This window comes from Apiospora kogelbergensis (assembly GCF_038363985.1).
Source record: "Apiospora kogelbergensis strain CBS 113332 chromosome Unknown utg000002l_segment0_segment0, whole genome shotgun sequence".
Classification (NCBI taxonomy): Eukaryota; Fungi; Ascomycota; class Sordariomycetes; order Amphisphaeriales; family Apiosporaceae; genus Apiospora; species Apiospora kogelbergensis.
Genome location: NW_027117419.1, coordinates 496,847 through 513,581, shown reverse-complemented (window position 1 = coordinate 513,581; position 16,735 = coordinate 496,847). Strand labels below are relative to the sequence as shown.

At 54.1% G+C, this 16,735-nt stretch overlaps 7 protein-coding genes across 7 annotated transcripts; 5 read left to right on the top strand and 2 right to left on the bottom strand.

The window, feature by feature from the left end:
- Positions 1-1,866: 1,866 nt before the first annotated feature.
- Positions 1,867-3,898, top strand: PG998_003031 (uncharacterized protein; the record flags this gene model as incomplete). Its single annotated transcript, XM_066869849.1, has 6 exons — positions 1,867-2,135; positions 2,229-2,278; positions 2,347-2,406; positions 2,475-2,801; positions 2,858-3,420; positions 3,533-3,898. The coding sequence occupies 6 exons, from the start codon at positions 1,867-1,869 to the stop codon at positions 3,896-3,898; spliced, it is 1,635 nt and encodes a 544-aa protein (XP_066733599.1).
- Positions 3,899-4,102: 204 nt separating this feature from the next.
- On the top strand, positions 4,103-4,623 carry PG998_003030 (uncharacterized protein; the record flags this gene model as incomplete). Its single annotated transcript, XM_066869848.1, has 3 exons — positions 4,103-4,180; positions 4,231-4,411; positions 4,460-4,623. The coding sequence occupies 3 exons, from the start codon at positions 4,103-4,105 to the stop codon at positions 4,621-4,623; spliced, it is 423 nt and encodes a 140-aa protein (XP_066733598.1).
- Positions 4,624-5,174: 551 nt separating this feature from the next.
- PG998_003029 (uncharacterized protein) lies at positions 5,175-6,457 on the bottom strand (the record flags this gene model as incomplete). Its single annotated transcript, XM_066869847.1, has 4 exons — positions 5,175-5,227; positions 5,295-5,507; positions 5,561-5,648; positions 5,696-6,457. 4 exons carry the CDS (start codon positions 6,455-6,457, stop codon positions 5,175-5,177), a joined length of 1,116 nt encoding a protein of 371 aa, XP_066733597.1.
- A 2,971-nt stretch (positions 6,458-9,428) lies between these two features.
- Positions 9,429-10,130, bottom strand: PG998_003028 (mitochondrial 37S ribosomal protein bS21m; the record flags this gene model as incomplete). Its single annotated transcript, XM_066869846.1, has 1 exon — positions 9,429-10,130. The coding sequence occupies one exon, from the start codon at positions 10,128-10,130 to the stop codon at positions 9,429-9,431; it is 702 nt and encodes a 233-aa protein (XP_066733596.1).
- Positions 10,131-10,782: 652 nt separating this feature from the next.
- PG998_003027 (uncharacterized protein) lies at positions 10,783-13,306 on the top strand (the record flags this gene model as incomplete). Its single annotated transcript, XM_066869845.1, has 6 exons — positions 10,783-10,807; positions 10,903-10,989; positions 11,049-11,191; positions 11,332-12,058; positions 12,178-13,154; positions 13,214-13,306. The coding sequence occupies 6 exons, from the start codon at positions 10,783-10,785 to the stop codon at positions 13,304-13,306; spliced, it is 2,052 nt and encodes a 683-aa protein (XP_066733595.1).
- A 675-nt stretch (positions 13,307-13,981) lies between these two features.
- On the top strand, positions 13,982-15,509 carry PG998_003026 (uncharacterized protein; the record flags this gene model as incomplete). The annotated part of the gene is made up of 2 exons (XM_066869844.1): positions 13,982-15,142; positions 15,210-15,509. 2 exons carry the CDS (start codon positions 13,982-13,984, stop codon positions 15,507-15,509), a joined length of 1,461 nt encoding a protein of 486 aa, XP_066733594.1.
- Positions 15,510-16,212: 703 nt separating this feature from the next.
- Positions 16,213-16,698, top strand: PG998_003025 (uncharacterized protein; the record flags this gene model as incomplete). The annotated part of the gene is made up of 1 exon (XM_066869843.1): positions 16,213-16,698. The coding sequence occupies one exon, from the start codon at positions 16,213-16,215 to the stop codon at positions 16,696-16,698; it is 486 nt and encodes a 161-aa protein (XP_066733593.1).
- Between the last annotated feature and the right edge of the window lie 37 nt (positions 16,699-16,735).

Below are 16,735 nucleotides of genomic sequence, written 5' to 3'. Positions count from 1 at the left end.
TCTTTTTGGTGTCCGGGTTCCAAGGATCAGTGAGCCGTTGAGCAGCTATTTGGCCTTTGCAAAGCATTGAAACTCCTCTTCTTCTTTGGCGATCTTTCACCATCCTCTCTACCCAGAATGGACCTGACCAAGTCTGACATTTTTCCAGACTACCCCCATTCTTTTGCCCTACCTTCTGTGTATTTGCAAATCTTGTAATGGTTGCGCTTCATCTTCCGGAGCATGTCTCCCACGGGGCCCACCCCATAATTGCGGTCTTGACGTGTTGTGATCGCTTGATGGAGAGCCCGGGAGAGGTGCTTGCCCCTGGCTGCTATGTGATGTGATAGATGATCGTAACCGGGCCCAAAGACCAGCCAGTGGAATCATTGTCTTCACCATGGGTGCGCAGGCACAAAGGATACTGGTCGCCATCTGCAGGATGTCCCAAAACGCATTGATGTCGCTTTCCTCTAGGCCAGGCTTTGAGTCAGTACACAATGCAAAGAGTGCCTGCGGATGAGCAGGTGGAGCCACTTACGGCCGTTGGTATTCGGTGTTGAGTTGACTATGCCGATCTTCACGAAGCCTACAACTCCAGAAAGGCCCCCGCCAAAAATATCAAAGACAGCTTGGTCTTGATGTAGCTCTTCGTTTGAAGCTTTTTCTGGACAACAAGGATACTGAGTGCAGTCAAGGCGAAGTCCAGTGAGGAGTTAATAGTTTCCTGGGCTACTAGAAAACTGTTCCCGTCTAAACAATGCCCAGGCTGATTTCCTTGACATCCCAGAATTTGGAAATCGGGTTGCAATAGAACAGTATTAGAAATAAAAAGATGACACACCAGCATACGTTGATAATCGAAAGAGCATATATCCACTTGATATACGTTCTATCGCTCCAGAAGATATTGTAGTAAAGTACAAATAGGCTTCCCCGGGCGAACAACTGGTTGAGGTAGAAAAGTGGTGTGCATATATAGCCTAGCTGTGCAGTGAGCTTCTCAGTATCACTGCTGATGGTCGATAATCAATGTAGAGCTCACTTACCTTTGCTTGAAGAATGGCTACCTCATCATCCGTTAAGTCACCTGCGCTGGCGAGAGCTAGTCGCAACTCTAGATGAGCGAGGTCTTATTTTGCGGCATAAAAACCGGGCTTCTTACCAGCAAGTGGCGCGATGACATAGCCAAGGAAGAATACCAGCGCCAGAATCGCAAAGTATCATCCCAGCGAAACGCCGAGGCGCCCAAACGCTGGGATGTTTTGGGAGCAAAGAACCGTAGTACTGTTGCTCCAATGCATAACGGGACGGTGACGAAAATAAGAATGACCACATTTCTTTGTGATGGGTCATTCATGGCGTCTTCAAACGTGTATCCCATGGCTCTGTCGGTTCGCTGTGACCCTGTGTCAAAGGTGGCAAGACGGTCTGGATGTACGAAGCATGTGCTCAGAGGTGTAATGTATCTGGAATATGCTCTGCGATAGAAGAGGAACCCCCTTACATAGAGGGGAAATTAAATTAAAGAAAGCTGCCTCCCCGCTTCGCACCTCTGTTGGCCGGGACGTAAGGGCTGACATAAGATTCGTGAAACTAGGCCAGCAAGATCGGTTAGTACTCCCTTGCTTATTGACTGCCTGTTCTGTCTCGTGAGATCATCGTCTCCCTCCCCGGCCGTATCATATCATTGGTCACACAACGGTTAATTAATATGCCACTAGCGCACCAACAGGGAGGGGGAGAGGGGTAAGCAGACGGGAACTGCGAATTTCAACGTATTTGAGCCCAACATTCGATCATCGAAATACAACAAGAAATTTAGTATCGGTGAATGGTGCGTTCCGGTTTAGCACTCCTCGCCTCCGTTTATGCGAAAGTCTCAATATGGTATCACCTGAGTCTTGGCTCGACAGGTTGAGCGGCAATCTAGCCACCCATAAACTTCTGCCTTCCATTGTCGCACTGGTGAGTCTGGTCATCATTATTTTTCTGGGTGGGCTCGTCCCTGCTGACAACAATCTGTGGCTTATGTTTACACAGGCCATCGCCTACTTCCTAGCCCGTGTCATCTACAACCTCAAATTCCATCCACTCTCCAACTATCCGGGTCCCAGGCTTGCTGCCATAACCGACATTTGGTGGGCTTACATTCGGTATGTGACACAGCGATGTTCCGTTTGCATCTAGCTACGGTCGTACATGCCACATTGGCGTTATCACACTAACGCATGCCGGCTTCCAACTAGGACGACGGGGAGGTACCCATGGATTGTTGAGGATGCTCTCAAACAGTATGGTACGGAAATCACCAACGAACGACTGTCATCCTCAATCAGCCGCACCAAGCTGATGTCAGCAAATTAGGTGACATAATCCGCATTGCTCCCAATGAACTCATTTTCCTTACACCGAGGGCGGCGAAAGGTAAGACCTGCCATGGCTGATTCGTCTACATTCTCATATTCAGGTCCTGACCCAATTATGGGGGATAGACATCTATCTCTTACAGGACAAGAACCTCGAGCTCTTCGTTCAGGTCGGCTACGATGCCTTGGACACGGGCGATGGCGGCATCACAGGGGAGACAAACCCCATCCGGCACCGCGAGATTGCCAAGAAGCTCGCCCCTGCATTCAGCACGAGGAATCTGAAGGCCAAAGAGGCAACCATTCTCAAGCGTGTCGACCGTTTCCTTAACCAGATGAAGGAGATTGGCGCGCAAGGAAAAGGTGCCGACTTACAGTGCTGGACGCACTGGCTGGCGCTGGATCTCTCAGTTGATATGACGTACGGCCGCGATATGGGCCAAGTTCGAGACAGTAGCAAGCCCCCGGCCTTTCCACCCCCGCACGAGGTTGGCTAATCCTCTGAGTAGTGAAGGACTCGGTATTCCTGAGTGGATCGTTGAAGCTGAACCTCTTCGTAACGATGAGCGAGATCACGAGGAAAATTGGGCTCCTCAGTCCCCTGGCATACCTAACCATCCCGGCCTCCGTTTGGGTTATCATGCCCAAATTGATACGGATGAATACTGAAGACGTCGCGACACGCATTGGGCTTCGGGGCAAGACGGAGCACCTGGATTACTTCGAGCAACTCGTCCCTGCTGACCAGCCCGTGCCCACAGATAAGAAGCGTATCTACCATCTGGAGAACGTGGCGGGACAGCTGCTCCTAGCCAGCTGGCAGCCCCTGGCGGACCAGTTCTATTCCCTGATCTTCTTCCTCCTACGGGCGCCTGATGCATATTCCATGTTAGTGGAGGAGGTAAGAGCCGCATTTCCCACCTCGGATGCTATCAACACGGAGACTACCGCGAATCTGAAGTACCTTCAGGGTTGCCAGCGGGAGAGTCTCCGACTTCATCAGGAAACCGTGGATGGTTTACCCCGTGTGAGTCCGGGTGCTGTTGTCGACGTTGCATACATTCCTAAAGGAGTAGGTTTCCCCTCTAGTTTCGTAGCTTCGCTCACTACCAGTTGCGCCTCATGTCCCAGATTATGTAGGTATGCGCTCTAAATATACCAATACTGACTTTTGAGTGTACCAGGTCATCTGCCAGATTAGTTATTTCGCTGCAGCGAGGAGCCCTCGGTTCTTTTGCAACCCGCTCGAGTTCCACCCAGAACGGTGGTTGTCGCCAGATCACCCTAAGTTTGACGCCAAGTACAAAGATGACGACTTGGCCGCTTCGAAGCCCTTCAGCCAGGGACCGAGGGGCTGTCCGGGCGGGGCCATTACCATGGCGGTAGTTCGGCTGTTTATGGCCAAGGTGCTTTGGCAGTTCGATCTGGAGGCTGCGCCGGGTTACGAGAATCTGTCGTTTGAGAAAGACTTCAAGTGGCTTACGTTCTGGGAGAGGCCGCAGTTTTGGGTCAGATTCAAGCCAGTTCAAAGGGCGAAGATTGATGCATAGGATGATGTAGTAGAAGAAAAGGGTGACCCCTGATGGGTAAACAGGTCTCCACCAGGGGATGCTGGGTCGAGTTACATTGGCAACTGAAATAGGACTTTTGATCAGGGGTGTGTCCAGGTTGCGGGGAGCATCGTTCACCTCCGTGCCCAGTCCGCTTTCGATCTTTGATCCCAAAGCCATCAACAACAGCCACCAATCTCCAAAATGCCAGGAGTATACATATTCGTCCTATGTGCAGGAAGTGCCCATGTCCCTTTACGAAGAAGTAAAGTAGTCAGAAGGGTAAGTACTGTGCTTCGCAAATCGCTCTGGTATTGACATAAAGGTTTCAGGTGGGTGGCGCAGATCGTATTTGTGAAAGATGCAAAACCATCACCGATAGCTATGATACCGTCTTGGGCGTGCAGGATGAGAGCCAGAAGGCAGCGACTGGCCTAAGCTTCTCCATGGTCCTCGCCGAAGCCTCTGACAACTCCCAGGATTGCTGGCATCGCGCATGGATAGCTATCTTCGGTGCGGGCACCTAGCTCTATGACCTAATTACGTATACTCCGTCGCCAGAGTCTCGTGCTGGCAAGGTGGACATCGGCTGGCATACCATCCCCGCCAAGGCAAGTGACCACAGCTCTCCCCCGGTCGAGCGCCTCGTCATATTGTATGCCACTTCCGAGGAGGCGTTGAAAGATAAAGCTATCATGTTTTCCAAATCGGCAGGTCGACCGTAGAATCTCTCTTCTGCCACACTTGAGAGCTATGCAGTCGTTGCAAGCTCCTTCAAGGCCTCCATCTCCTCACGTCGCCACTCGGACACTTTTCCCTGCCACCTCTCGCCCTTCTCACCGCCATCATATGTGGGAGCTGATCTTTCTGGCATGATAGGAAGGCTGCTAGTGAGCTTTTTAGGCAGTGGGTGCGAGCGGCTTAGTTTCTTCACTTTCAGGTAGGCAAATGCAAAGACCTGTTTGACAGGAGGACGGATCGAGTTTCATGCAGTTGAGCCTGGCTCATGCAGATGGCATTGACATTGCGGCTTCTTGAGACTAGGGTTATTGTCATATGGATGTTTTGAAAGCAAGATCAATTTGAAAATACATCCTAGTACCACGGTCGGTGTATGTTGAACCAGGCTTCTCAGGGGTCAGGGGCTGTTGGATAGGTTATGTACGTACGTACATACAGATCCTATCCGACAGTGTACCATCTGGCTTTTGTAGTGTGTCAGGACGCAGTCCCCATCATTCCTTCAAAGGACCTGTGCTCTCAGACCTGTCGTGACCTATGAATCAGGGCACGTTGCCTCTCCTCTCCCAGCGGACTCGGCAAAATATGCTGCGCATAGTTCAGTGATTTCTCGGGTTGTGAAGCAAATGGAATTGTTCTGCGATGGGTTGCGTACCGGCTGCTTTTTCAAGGACGTTTCTGACTTCGTTGGAATGCTCTCGACATACACGAGGGTCTTTGACAAACGATTCCAACAGCTTGGCCACCCATATCTGAGAGATGGTCTGTAGAATGTGTTGACATTGTGTCACTTCCGGCATGCGGTCCATGCCCGCGGTCACCGGTGGCTCCAGGCCTCTGGGGATCAGCCATCGGTGCAGTGGCATTTCTGAGATGATTTAGCAGAATTAATAGCCAAAGCAGGTGGAGTGGTTCTGTTACCCTCCGTAGGATTCTTATCCAAGATCATCTTAGCTACTTCACTACATCGCCTAGGCTGGAGGAAACCAGATAGACCATCATCGGGGTTCTATATGGCATAGGTAAGTTGGCCACTATCCGTTGCGCTGCATCAACCTCAGATTCGTCGATTGGTTTGGGCTTCCCTTCGTAGAATGCGTTGCGAAGCCTAACTGTCTCCTTGGCCCAGGACTTTGGATCCTTCATGATGCCAGGTCGAAGGGCTGGCAGATCATGGAATATCTTGTCACAAGAAACAGTGCAGGATCGATCCTTGATGCAAAGTTGACCCTGCGCCAAATATTCCCCAAAATAGTATATCCCGCTACGGAGGCACCCGAAATCGCCCAGCCCTCCTTTCTCCCGGGTCTGGGACTCATACCTCGTGCTGATTCGACTGTTGGCTGCAAGCTTTTGCTCAAACTCGGTAATCAGAAATCGGTCCTGAAGAAACGTCCCAGTGGCGAACTGATCAGTGGCGGCCATGCACAGGAAGATTTCCCTCATTGGCAACATCTCATAGTAACTTTTGTATACCGCGCAACGAAGCGCAAACAAGAATGAGGTCGTCCAGGATATGAAGGGGTCCCTCCATGAGGTCGATTGGCCGCGAAGATGTTCGTTGAGGACGATGGCCACTTCGGCCGGGTTTTTGGTGAATACGCCTGCCCTTTCACCCAAAGCACTGGAGGCTCTCATCCATTCGTTATTGTTCTCGCCAGCGGACCGCTTGGAGAATACACGAAACAGGTATTGTGGGCAGCTGTCCGGGGGTCTGCCAAAGCCATTGCGGCCAGGGCGGAACGGAACTTCAATGTTGTTGGAAGAAGTTGCAGCGCTCAAATCGATGGTCTGCGCGCCAGAGATAACTTGTTCCATGTTGTCATCTCGGTTGGAAGCCAAAACTAGTGTAATTGTACGCGAATAGAGGCATAGATGAGAGAGCAAGAAAAGTGCAAGTTATTGGAAGACACGAAATAGGGGAAACGCTCGGGGCGAGCCTTATTGACTTCGATTGAGGTTTCACAGATACTGCTGACTACTGTTCTGCAGAAGGCGAGAGCCTGAGCTTATGCTACTTTGGAGCCTAAAAATGCGAATTAAGAGCCAGATTGACTCGTCTTGACATAGCAACGATCAATGCACTGCTGCTATATTTGTGAAATCAAGCGGCTAAGGCGTGCGGCCAAAGCGTCTGTACTGCGAAACGGTCTAATCTTATGGCCTAAAGTCATGTCCCGTCAACACAGACGCCGTCTCATCCTTGAGACGAGAGGTGAAATCGGTCTTGGAAGAAAGACCGGCAAACTCTTCATCTCTCTTGTGATATGCTTATCGTCGGTATTGTTAGTACAGTCGATCTCATCGTCGTTCTCGCGATGCTCTCACTGTCGATATCGCTAGCATCACCACAGTCCGTCTATCAAAGCTTGTTCCGTTACTTGATCGGTAGTATTCTGCTTGAATACGGGATAGACAGATCAAAGTTCGAGATAGTTCGTCCCATTTGGAGGCTTGCCCTTAAATGTACTGCATGGATGTCAAGCAAATGGAAGACGCTTCCCGTGTAGAATTCTTCTGCTACCCAGTCTCAGGGCTCGGCTCGTTCCGGACAAATTATGTTCTTTTCCCATGAGGAATCGTCGCGTGTTTGCTATAGACTTATCACATGGCCTGCTTACAACCCCCCTCCTCTGTTATTGCAGTAAATGCGTTCACAGCCCATGATGTACCTAGATACGTTGAGCACTCCAGCAAACGCTCACGTGCCTAGAGTTGCCGAACAGACCTTTGCATTCTTAACACGTGTTTTGCGCTACCACTCACAAATTCTCAAACCTCCATAAACCATTAAAAACAATGGAATTATACAAGTGTACGGGCTGTCGAGTTCGCTGCCCTGCTTGTGCTTTAGGCAATATGGATGGGCAGCAAGGTTCACAGAGCACGCTATATCCCAAATCCAGTCGACCTGCTAACTTTGACTGCGCAAGATGCCGCTCATCGTCTCCCGAACGGAACAATTACTTCGCCTCAACTGACTAAGGAGTATTTGGGACGAATACAATGCGAAGATCGAGTGGGCCTTGACCTGCACACCGTGTTGGAACTTACCCCGGGGCCTGCGGCCCTGGCAGGCCCCCGTGCCTCCAAACTCCACCGCGCTTGCTTAGCCGAGGAACCTGAGAGCGAGCAGGTCAGGTCAGTCAGGTATCCGGTCAGGTTAGTCGACGAGGAGTGCCTTGGCCCAAGAACCGCCCTTACTAGCGAAGCATCAAGTTGGCGTAAAGTCGTGCTCGTGTTGGACGGTGCGGATGTTGTTGAGCTACTGTTTGTGGTTTTGTAGAACTTTGGCGAGCAGCTCGCTGGGAAGCTGGTGGCTGACAGTTGCACTAGGGTTAACACACCGTGCTGGGTATGATCATGACACGGATATCTGACAATGCTAGGAGGGCGAGACACAGCCGAGTCGGTAAGGTGACATGCTGGCTCCCCTGGCATAGTAAATGTAACTCGATCCATATCCCGATCGCCGTCGCCATTGTCTGTTCTGTAATCCGTGTGTCGCTGCTATACTGACTCCGCACTCACGATTAAAGGGAATCGTGGGCAGAGGTTGCTCTTAGAAACTCCAGCTGAGCAATGGTATGACTTATTGCTATTGATAAGGGTATCACTGAGACCCTGGATAAGCCTAAACTGGATGCTCTCGCGTTATCGAGATGGACAGAAATAAGCAATCGCGCGGCCTGGGCATGTGAGTATATTTATATAATTATGTCCAACCATGTTTGCTAACTTTGATGCATGCGCAGAGGCACTGGCGGCTACCGTTCCACTGGGGAAGTATCAAGATGGCAAACCCTATGGGATTGGGTTCGTGGCACGTCAATTCGATGATCTCAGACTTGTGCAGATCATGGATTTATATGAAAAGACCTTTCCGCTGAGACTCGTTCCCCAGAAGAAGAGACAAAGAAACTGGGAAGACTACCTTACCCATGCGATGTCTTTCTCTGATAAGTGGCATCAAGCGCCATTCATACTATATAAATAGGGCTGCTGGCAAATATCTCATTGACGAGACGGAATAAGTTGCCGCAAAGTACGGCAACGTTATTTCCAGACGACGTAGAACATGATCGCGGACAGCACACAGTGACTTTCCGCCTATTAGAATTGCTTGTTTAATTCATGCAAGACCTTCAGGGTGTCAGGCTTTCAAATTCGACGGCCTGACGCCTCAGCATAGGTAGTACGGGTTTTACCTCATGTGCCGTTGACTGATGCTGTCGTCGGAAGAGATAGCTGTCTCGTGCCTGAGCATGTGTTAAGACCCACCCTCTGGCATACACTTCATACCGCCAATACGATTATGGATAGGAGGAGGTGGGGGACCTGATTGGCGATTCGCCAGCGGGAGGTGTCTTGATGGGGAGTGCTTGTCCTTTTCCGATTTTCTGTCTCGCTTCTTCAATTCATATCACGTATAGAAAGGGGATTTGAATTATTCTTGGGTTCTTGGGAATCAATTATTTGCTTCGGGGTTAACCCTTCAGCCAGGTTCGTGTCCTATCACTATAGCCTCAATCCGAATTCCAACCCGAGTGCTCACGTTTGTCGCAATCATCATACATTGACCGGTTGCAGATAATGGCATCGCATCTTCATATAGACACCCATGCTTAGTTCTATTCTTTTACACAAGTTACATATCTGCAAAGCCCTCTCAGCATTTTGAGCTTGACTCAGATGTGCCACGATATTGTACACGCACCTGACGCAACTAATACCCTAAGTTAAGCCGCATCAAAGTACTGTGAACGGCCCCCCAGCACGCTGTGATATGTTACCAACCCTGCCTCCGCAGGTCCGACACTCGCTTGCACGTGGCCCTGAAACCATTTTTGAATTTCTTCTGCCAGCGCTCGCTGACGAGGCGCTTTCGCTTCTGGCCGTTTCGCTCGTGGTATTTCTGCTTGGCGAAGTCCTGGCGGACGCGGTTGGCCGAGCACTGCATGTCGACCATCTTGAAGACGCGGGTGAGCTCGGCGCCCTTGGAGACGTGGATGGTGCGGCCGGTGCGCGGGACGCAGCGGATGGTCGGCTTCTTGACGGCCAGCGAGGCCATGTCGTCGACGAACAGGCCGCGCTTCGAGAAGTCGCCCGTCTTGAACGAGGTGTAGTCGGTCGAGTCGACGCCGCTGTCGCCGAGGCCGCCCAGGTTGAAGTCGGTGTCCGGGGCGTCGAATGTGCGGCGGGTGGGGGGTTTGTTGCCGAACAAGGGGAAGGGCGAGCCGCTCTTGGACGTGGGGAAGGTCGGCTTTTTTATTTCGCCCTCCTCTGTAGCTCTGGACGGTCGAGATGGCGAGGACCAGTCTGCGTAGTGCCGCGTTGTGCGCATCTGGGAGCCATTAAGGCTCAAGGCCCGGATTGAGGTCGTGAGGGTGTCATACGAGGCTCGTGAGGGGTGGATGTCAAGCGAAGTGTTGAAGTTGTGGCTCGTACTGTCGAGGCAGAGCGCATGGCCGCATTGGCGACTCGGCTCCATTCGGCCGCCCTGGAAAACACATGAGTCCTCAGGTTCATGCAAAAACGATGGAGAGGCCAGACTTACATCCTGGAAGATCCAAGTCAAGAACAAAGGTGTAGCGGGCACACCGGGAATGGCAATTGCAATGGGCTTCGGGTCGTCGTCGTGCGGAAGCTCTGAGCTGTATCTTGATGCGACTGTCCAACTTTTGGTCGGGCCTGGATCATCCGACTTCCGGGCTTGTCTTTGCCATTGGACAATGCAGGCTGGCAGGAAGAAGCTGCTACCAGCAACAGGGAACCCCACCTGCCACTCCACCCACCACCGTCAGAGCCTTGCTGGAAAGTCGCGTTCCAACAGGTGCAGGCCTGAAAGCCAAGCTTTAGTGCAAACAAATACGGATCCAGTTGCCTGCACCACTAAATCTAAACTTCGAGGTCGCCGTTGCTGTTGTTGTTGCAGTTGCTGGATGCAGACCATTTTGTACCAGACCTAGCTTTTGCTCTCGCCTACAACAATCTCCTCGACCAACAACCTTCTACCGGCTGCATCTACAACAACGCCGTAAGACACCTCGACGACACCTCGACGATATACCGACGGCGTCTGTGTACTTGCACCGCGCACTTACCGACAATAAAGCAGAAGCGACAGCTGGAACGCCGACAGCATGTCCTACAACCCCTACGGAGGAGGTAAGTGTCTTGCGCCAATCCTGCTTGATCTCGCGATTCGCGTTATTCTGCGACAACGCCGTGGACAAAAACTAATGCGCTCTTCTTCTTTCCAGTGCCCGGCTTCGGGCCTCCTCCGACATACAATTCATACCCTGGTGCAAATGGCGCCCCTCCAGGCATGCCATCTGCTCCTGGTCTTGGTAAGAAAGACCCCAGCGTTTCCCATGAATCTCATGCATACTGACTTCAGTTCGTGTAGGACCTCCTCCAGGCATGTCTGCCCCAGGCACCGCGCCCCCTGGCATTCAGCAGCCAAACATCAACCAAGCTAATCGACCCAGCGGCTTGCCTACCAGTTTTCAGGCTCCCCCAAACATGCCAAACATAAACTTCAATGCCCCCGTCATTCGTCTCGGAACGTTGCCGGCTAAACCCATGACACCGGGTATGCCGAGTCGCAAAGACAGCGATGCTCAAATGTCCTCTGGCGGCGCTCGACCCGGCGTCGGTATGGAACGGGAGGCTTGGATCAGACAAGACAGGCTATCCGCGATAACATGCAGTCACTGATTCCCCCGACCAAGGAGGAACTCGTCAGCACCATGTTCGTACAAGGGATCACCCAAGGCATCGGTGGAAACGAAGGCATCGAACAGATTCTCAAACTCGCCGGCAACCTACGAAAATGGGACAGGGCAACCGACGCGCACGGGAAAGATATGACTTTTGGCTTTGCGCAGTTTGAGGATGCCGAATCATTGTGGGTAGCCTCAGAACTTCTGAAGGAAATACATATACCCACCAAGAAACAGGCGCCCGCGGGCGATGGTGCGACCGACGAGGACGACGAGACCTACGAGAAATTCGACAAGGGCAAGCTCCAATTTAAACTCGATGAGAACTCGATCAACTACCTCGAGACGTACAAGGAGAACCGGGGAGACGACTCCGATGCCAATGCTAAATTGGAAGCAGCCAGAGGTGCGTTGAAGCAGATGGTCCACAAACTCTTCTACCCTCCCGCAAAATCAGGAGCCGATGCAGATGGAGATGTTGCCATGGGAGACGCCTCGGGCCAGAGCGGCGAGAATGTCGAGGTGGTTAATATCCCCTTGGCCCAAGACGATGAGCTCGCCGATATTCCCGCCGAGATGCGCGAGACAGTAGCTGCCGAAATCGCAGCCTTCCGTGATCGCAGCATCAAGCGCGATCTGGAGCGTTTGAAGCGGGAGGAAGAGCTCGAGGCGCTCGAACGCCAACGGGCCAACGGTAATAGAGCTTCGCGGATGGCATCGCCACCCCCGAATAACAACTCGAATTCGAACAACACCCCCTGGGTCCTCGTGGAATGCCGAATGCCCCATCTGGTCCCAAGAGCCAGAAGACAGATCTCGGCAAGGACTACAACCGGTCCGTCAACTTTGTCAACGGTGGCACCACAAACGGTGGCCTGCATGTGAACCGGGACGACGACGAAACCGATGCTAGTGATGACGAGTTGGAAAAACGTCGTGTCGCCAAGCAAAACTCGGAAACGGAGAAGCTGTACTTGGACGCCGAGCGGCGTTGGTTGAACCGTGAGCGATCTCGAGCCGCCGCACTCGAGCGCGAAAAGGACCGCGACGATTCCGACGAAGCCAACATTGCACGCAAACGTGAAGAACTGCTGGACCGCTTCAAGCATTTCGACGATGATGCCGAGGCCATTCGTAAGAAGGAAGAGTACTTTGCCGACCGGAGCGCTTGGATTCGTAACCGGACCGCGTTCCGTGCTCGAGAGATTGCGGCTGATGATGCCGACCGTGCGGCCGAAGAACGAGAGCGTGCAAAGGAGGCCGCTGAACAGGAACAGGCGCGCGGTATGGCCGACTCTTTCCTGGAGCGCCAAGCCCAAGAGATGCAGCAAAAGGACAGCCGTGCAGCCATGCCCGCACCGCAACCATTCAAGTTGTCCCTTGGCGCTGCTGCTCAGAGGGCACAAGCACAGCGTGCGGCTCCCCAGCGCAAAACGATTGCCGAGGTGGAAGGTCTACTCGAAGACGAGGAGGAAGACTCCAGCACCCGCCGACAGCTTGTTCCCATCAAGTTCGAGCCCATGGCAGCAGCTGGCATGTCGGACGAGGAACGCGAGCAGGCCGTACGATCATTGGCTCAAGAGATTCCCAGTGAGAAGGCAGGTCTCTGGGAATGGGATGTCAAATGGGACTTCTTGGACGAAACCGTTATCCGCGACAAGCTCCGACCGTTCGTGGAGAAGAAGTTGGTGGAGTATCTTGGTGTGCAAGAGGAACTGCTCATCGAAGTTGTCGAAGAGCATCTTCGGAAGCACTCTAAGCCTGCTGAGGTTGTTGAGGAGCTAGCCGAGGTAAGTCACGCCTGCTACCTACATACAGTTGCAGTATTTTCTCACTGACACACTTACAGGCACTGGACGATGAGGCAGAAGCACTGGTCAAGAAGCTTTGGAGGATGGTCATCTTCTTCACCGAGAGCGAAAAGAGAGGATTATCGGCATGATGAGGTTGCGACACGAATAGCTCATTCACATATATCATAGGGGTTGCGGTGGGAAGTGATGGGAGATTCATCGTGTAAGTTTGCGAAGCTGGTGGCTCGGTGCATGCAGGTATTCCGGCCAAAGGGGCCCTCGATATGGTGGGCCAAGTCTTTTCCACCGCCGATCGTGGAGCTACTGAACGACTGGTCTAACTTGTATGCAGACGGTCCCCAGCACAACAGGTCTCGCCACATGAGAAGCAGTCGATTACGATACCAAAAAGTTTCTACGTAAGCCAAGTTCCCAAAGAACATAAGATAGTATATAAAGTAATGAAGGGGCTTAGTGGTTGATCTAGGTGTTGCCAATTCTCCCGACGTGATGCTCCGCGACGCCGCCTTTCATCCATCCTCTCCCCACGCCCGTCGTCGCAGTCTAGCCTGATTGGGTGGGGTTTCGTACCACGCAGCAGCCAGGGATGACCAGGCGTCAGGATAAGCAAAACAAACAACAAAGAATAAGTTGCTGCCTGAGACATGCACAAGGCTTGATGAGGTTCATGGCCCATATTAAGCAGGCCATTGATCACATCAAACAGCGAACCCAGGACTGCACATCTGTTTATTTCGTCACGAAATACAGACCCACCTTAGAAAACTCCTTGGGGATAGCCTGGGACAAAGCCGTGATCCGCCATGGACAAGTTCTACTTGGACAATGCCGCCTTGTATGAAACCTTGGTTGAGCGGGCCACGCCGGCCCCAATACCAGCCGGACAGGCCGCGGGGAATAATTTGGACAATTCCAACATGATCGTGGCCGCGAGGATCCGGCCACAATTGGACGAGGACCTGGCCTCGGGGTTTCCTTGCGCCGTATACCCGCGCTCCGGCGCCGAGGCCGGCGTGGTCGACATCCACGACCTCTACAACCACCCGCGCGGCCGGCCCGTCCTCAAGTCGGCCAAGTACGAGGTGGACCGGCTCTTCGGGCCCGAGACGACGACCGAGGAGATCTTCGACGTGCACGTCAAGCACCTCGTGCCCTTCGCGTGGGGCGGCGGCATCGGCACCCTGTTCGCGTACGGCCAGACGGGCTCGGGCAAGACCTTCACGGTCAGCCGGCTGGAGGAGCTGGTGGTCGAGGCCCTCGTGGACCTGGACCCGGACTCGGAGAAGCAGGTGTCCCTCACCATCGTCGAGCTGGCCGGCAACGCGGCCTTCGACCTGCTCAACGCGCGCCAGCCCGTGTCCATCATGGAGGACGCGCGCGGCCACACGCAATTGGTCGGGGCCAACGAGTGCGAGGTCCAGGCGCACAGCGAGGTGCGCGACCTCATCGAGCGGGCGACATCGTTCCGCCGCACGGCGCCCACGCTCAAGAACGACGACTCGTCGCGCTCGCACAGCATCTGCCGCATCCGCATCAAGCACGGCCCGAAGACGGCGGACGGGTTCCTGTACCTGGTGGACCTCGCGGGCTCCGAGGGCGCGCGCGACGTCGCGGTGCACGGCGCGGACCGCATGCGCGAGGCGCGCGAGATCAACATCAGCCTGTCGGTGCTCAAGGACTGCATCCGGGGGCGGGCCGAGGCGGACGTGGCGATGGCGAGGGCAGCGAGGACGGGCACCAAGAAGAAGCAGACGGCGCGCATCCCGTTCCGCCAGAGCGCCCTCACCAAGGTGCTCAAGCACGTCTTCGACCCCGCGGGCGGGCGCGCCTGCAGGACCGCCGTCATCGCTTGCGTCAACCCGAACCTGGCCGACGTGGGGCCCAGCAAGAACACGCTGCGCTACGCCGAGATTCTGCGCGTCACGCCGCCTTCCAAGGCGGAGGCGGCCGTCTCTACTTATGCGGTTGCGAAGACGGCCCCCCGCCCCTGCTGCCGCCCCTGCTGCGGCGGCTGCGCGTACCCCGCAAAAGAAGCCACCTCCCATCTCCGAGAAACCCAACAGCCGGGACCCCGACCCCGACGCCGCGTCCGTGCCCTTTAGGCACCGTCTCCGCCCGGGCATGGTGATCCGCCTGAAGCCCCCGGCGCCCGACAGCGACGATGACGACGAGGAAGAAGACGAGGACGCGCCGCAGCTGGCGGTCCTGCTCTGCCCCGAGATGGCGAGCGACGTCGACAGCCCCGAGGCGGCGCGGACGAAGCGCACGATGCGCTACGTCTGCGCGTCGCTGGACCCGGCGCCGGGCAAGAAGGGGAGTGCTACGAGATGAACATCTGGGAGCAGTTCGTCGTCGAGTCGGGGCAGATGGACCGCGAGGTCGTGTTGGAGTACGATCCGGGGACGCGGTATTATTATGTTTGTCGGGGATGTAGTACGTGATGAGGAAAATGACTGACGACGTAGACACATTGGCCATGTAACCACTATGAGTACTGGAGGGGGTTTCACTGCTGCAAGTCATGGCATGCGCGGATAGAAACGTTAGATCAAATAACTCTAACTCTAACCTAGATTTCACTTAGAACAGTGCGAAATTAAGAAGAAATATGGCACCCGTCAAAACCATATCACCGCATTCACAACATCTCGCTTTGATTTATCGATCAGATGCTCTAGGTTCACATCTCGACTGTTCCCATGTGAGTAGCGCTTAAGTGGCGCAGTGGTGTGGCGCACTGTACCTTTCTCCAGTAACAACCCCTCCAGAATGATGTAAATCAACCCGCCACCAGCAGAAGAGAACTGGGCACGCAACTCCTATCGCGAATCTCTCACGCCAAATAACCAGCAAGTTGCTTTAGTAGCTCACAGGATTCGCACTCCAATATCGCAACGTCATCTGAGCTTTCATTCAAGAGCCGAGCTACCAGCTACTGAGAGCAATCTTCGAATTGCAATTTTCAATTCCGAGTTCCTGCAGTGGGAAACTTGAAGATTTCACAAGTTCGCATCAAAGGAAAAAGCATATCCTGATGGCAAACAGAGTCCCCAACACGACCCAGGTCGTCCCGGGCGCCAGCGTGAGCATCGTGCTCAAGGCCGACCAGCGCACCGGCCGCGAGGTCCAGGGCGTCGTGCGCGACGTCCTCACCCGGGGCGACCACCACCGCGGCATCAAGGTGCGGCTCGCCGACGGGCGCATCGGCCGGGTGCAGCGTCTCGCACCACGGCCGGCGGAGGGCCCCGAGGCGCCGGGCGAAACGGCGCCCGCTGCGCACCCACCGCCGCCAGCACCGCACTTCCGGGGCGAGGGCGCCAGCGGCCGCAGTATCAGGACGTGCGGTTCGACGGCCACTTCGAACCGCCGACCGAGCAGGTCGATCTGGCGGCGTACATCAAGCCTCCTAAGCAGCGCGGTAAGAAGGGTCGCAAGGCGGCTCAGAACGACGCGGCGGCCGACGACGCGGCTCCAGCCGGCGGCGAGGGATCCAATGCGGACGTCGCTACTGACGTGGTAACGGCCACTGCTATATGCCCGGTCTGCAGCGCTTTCGA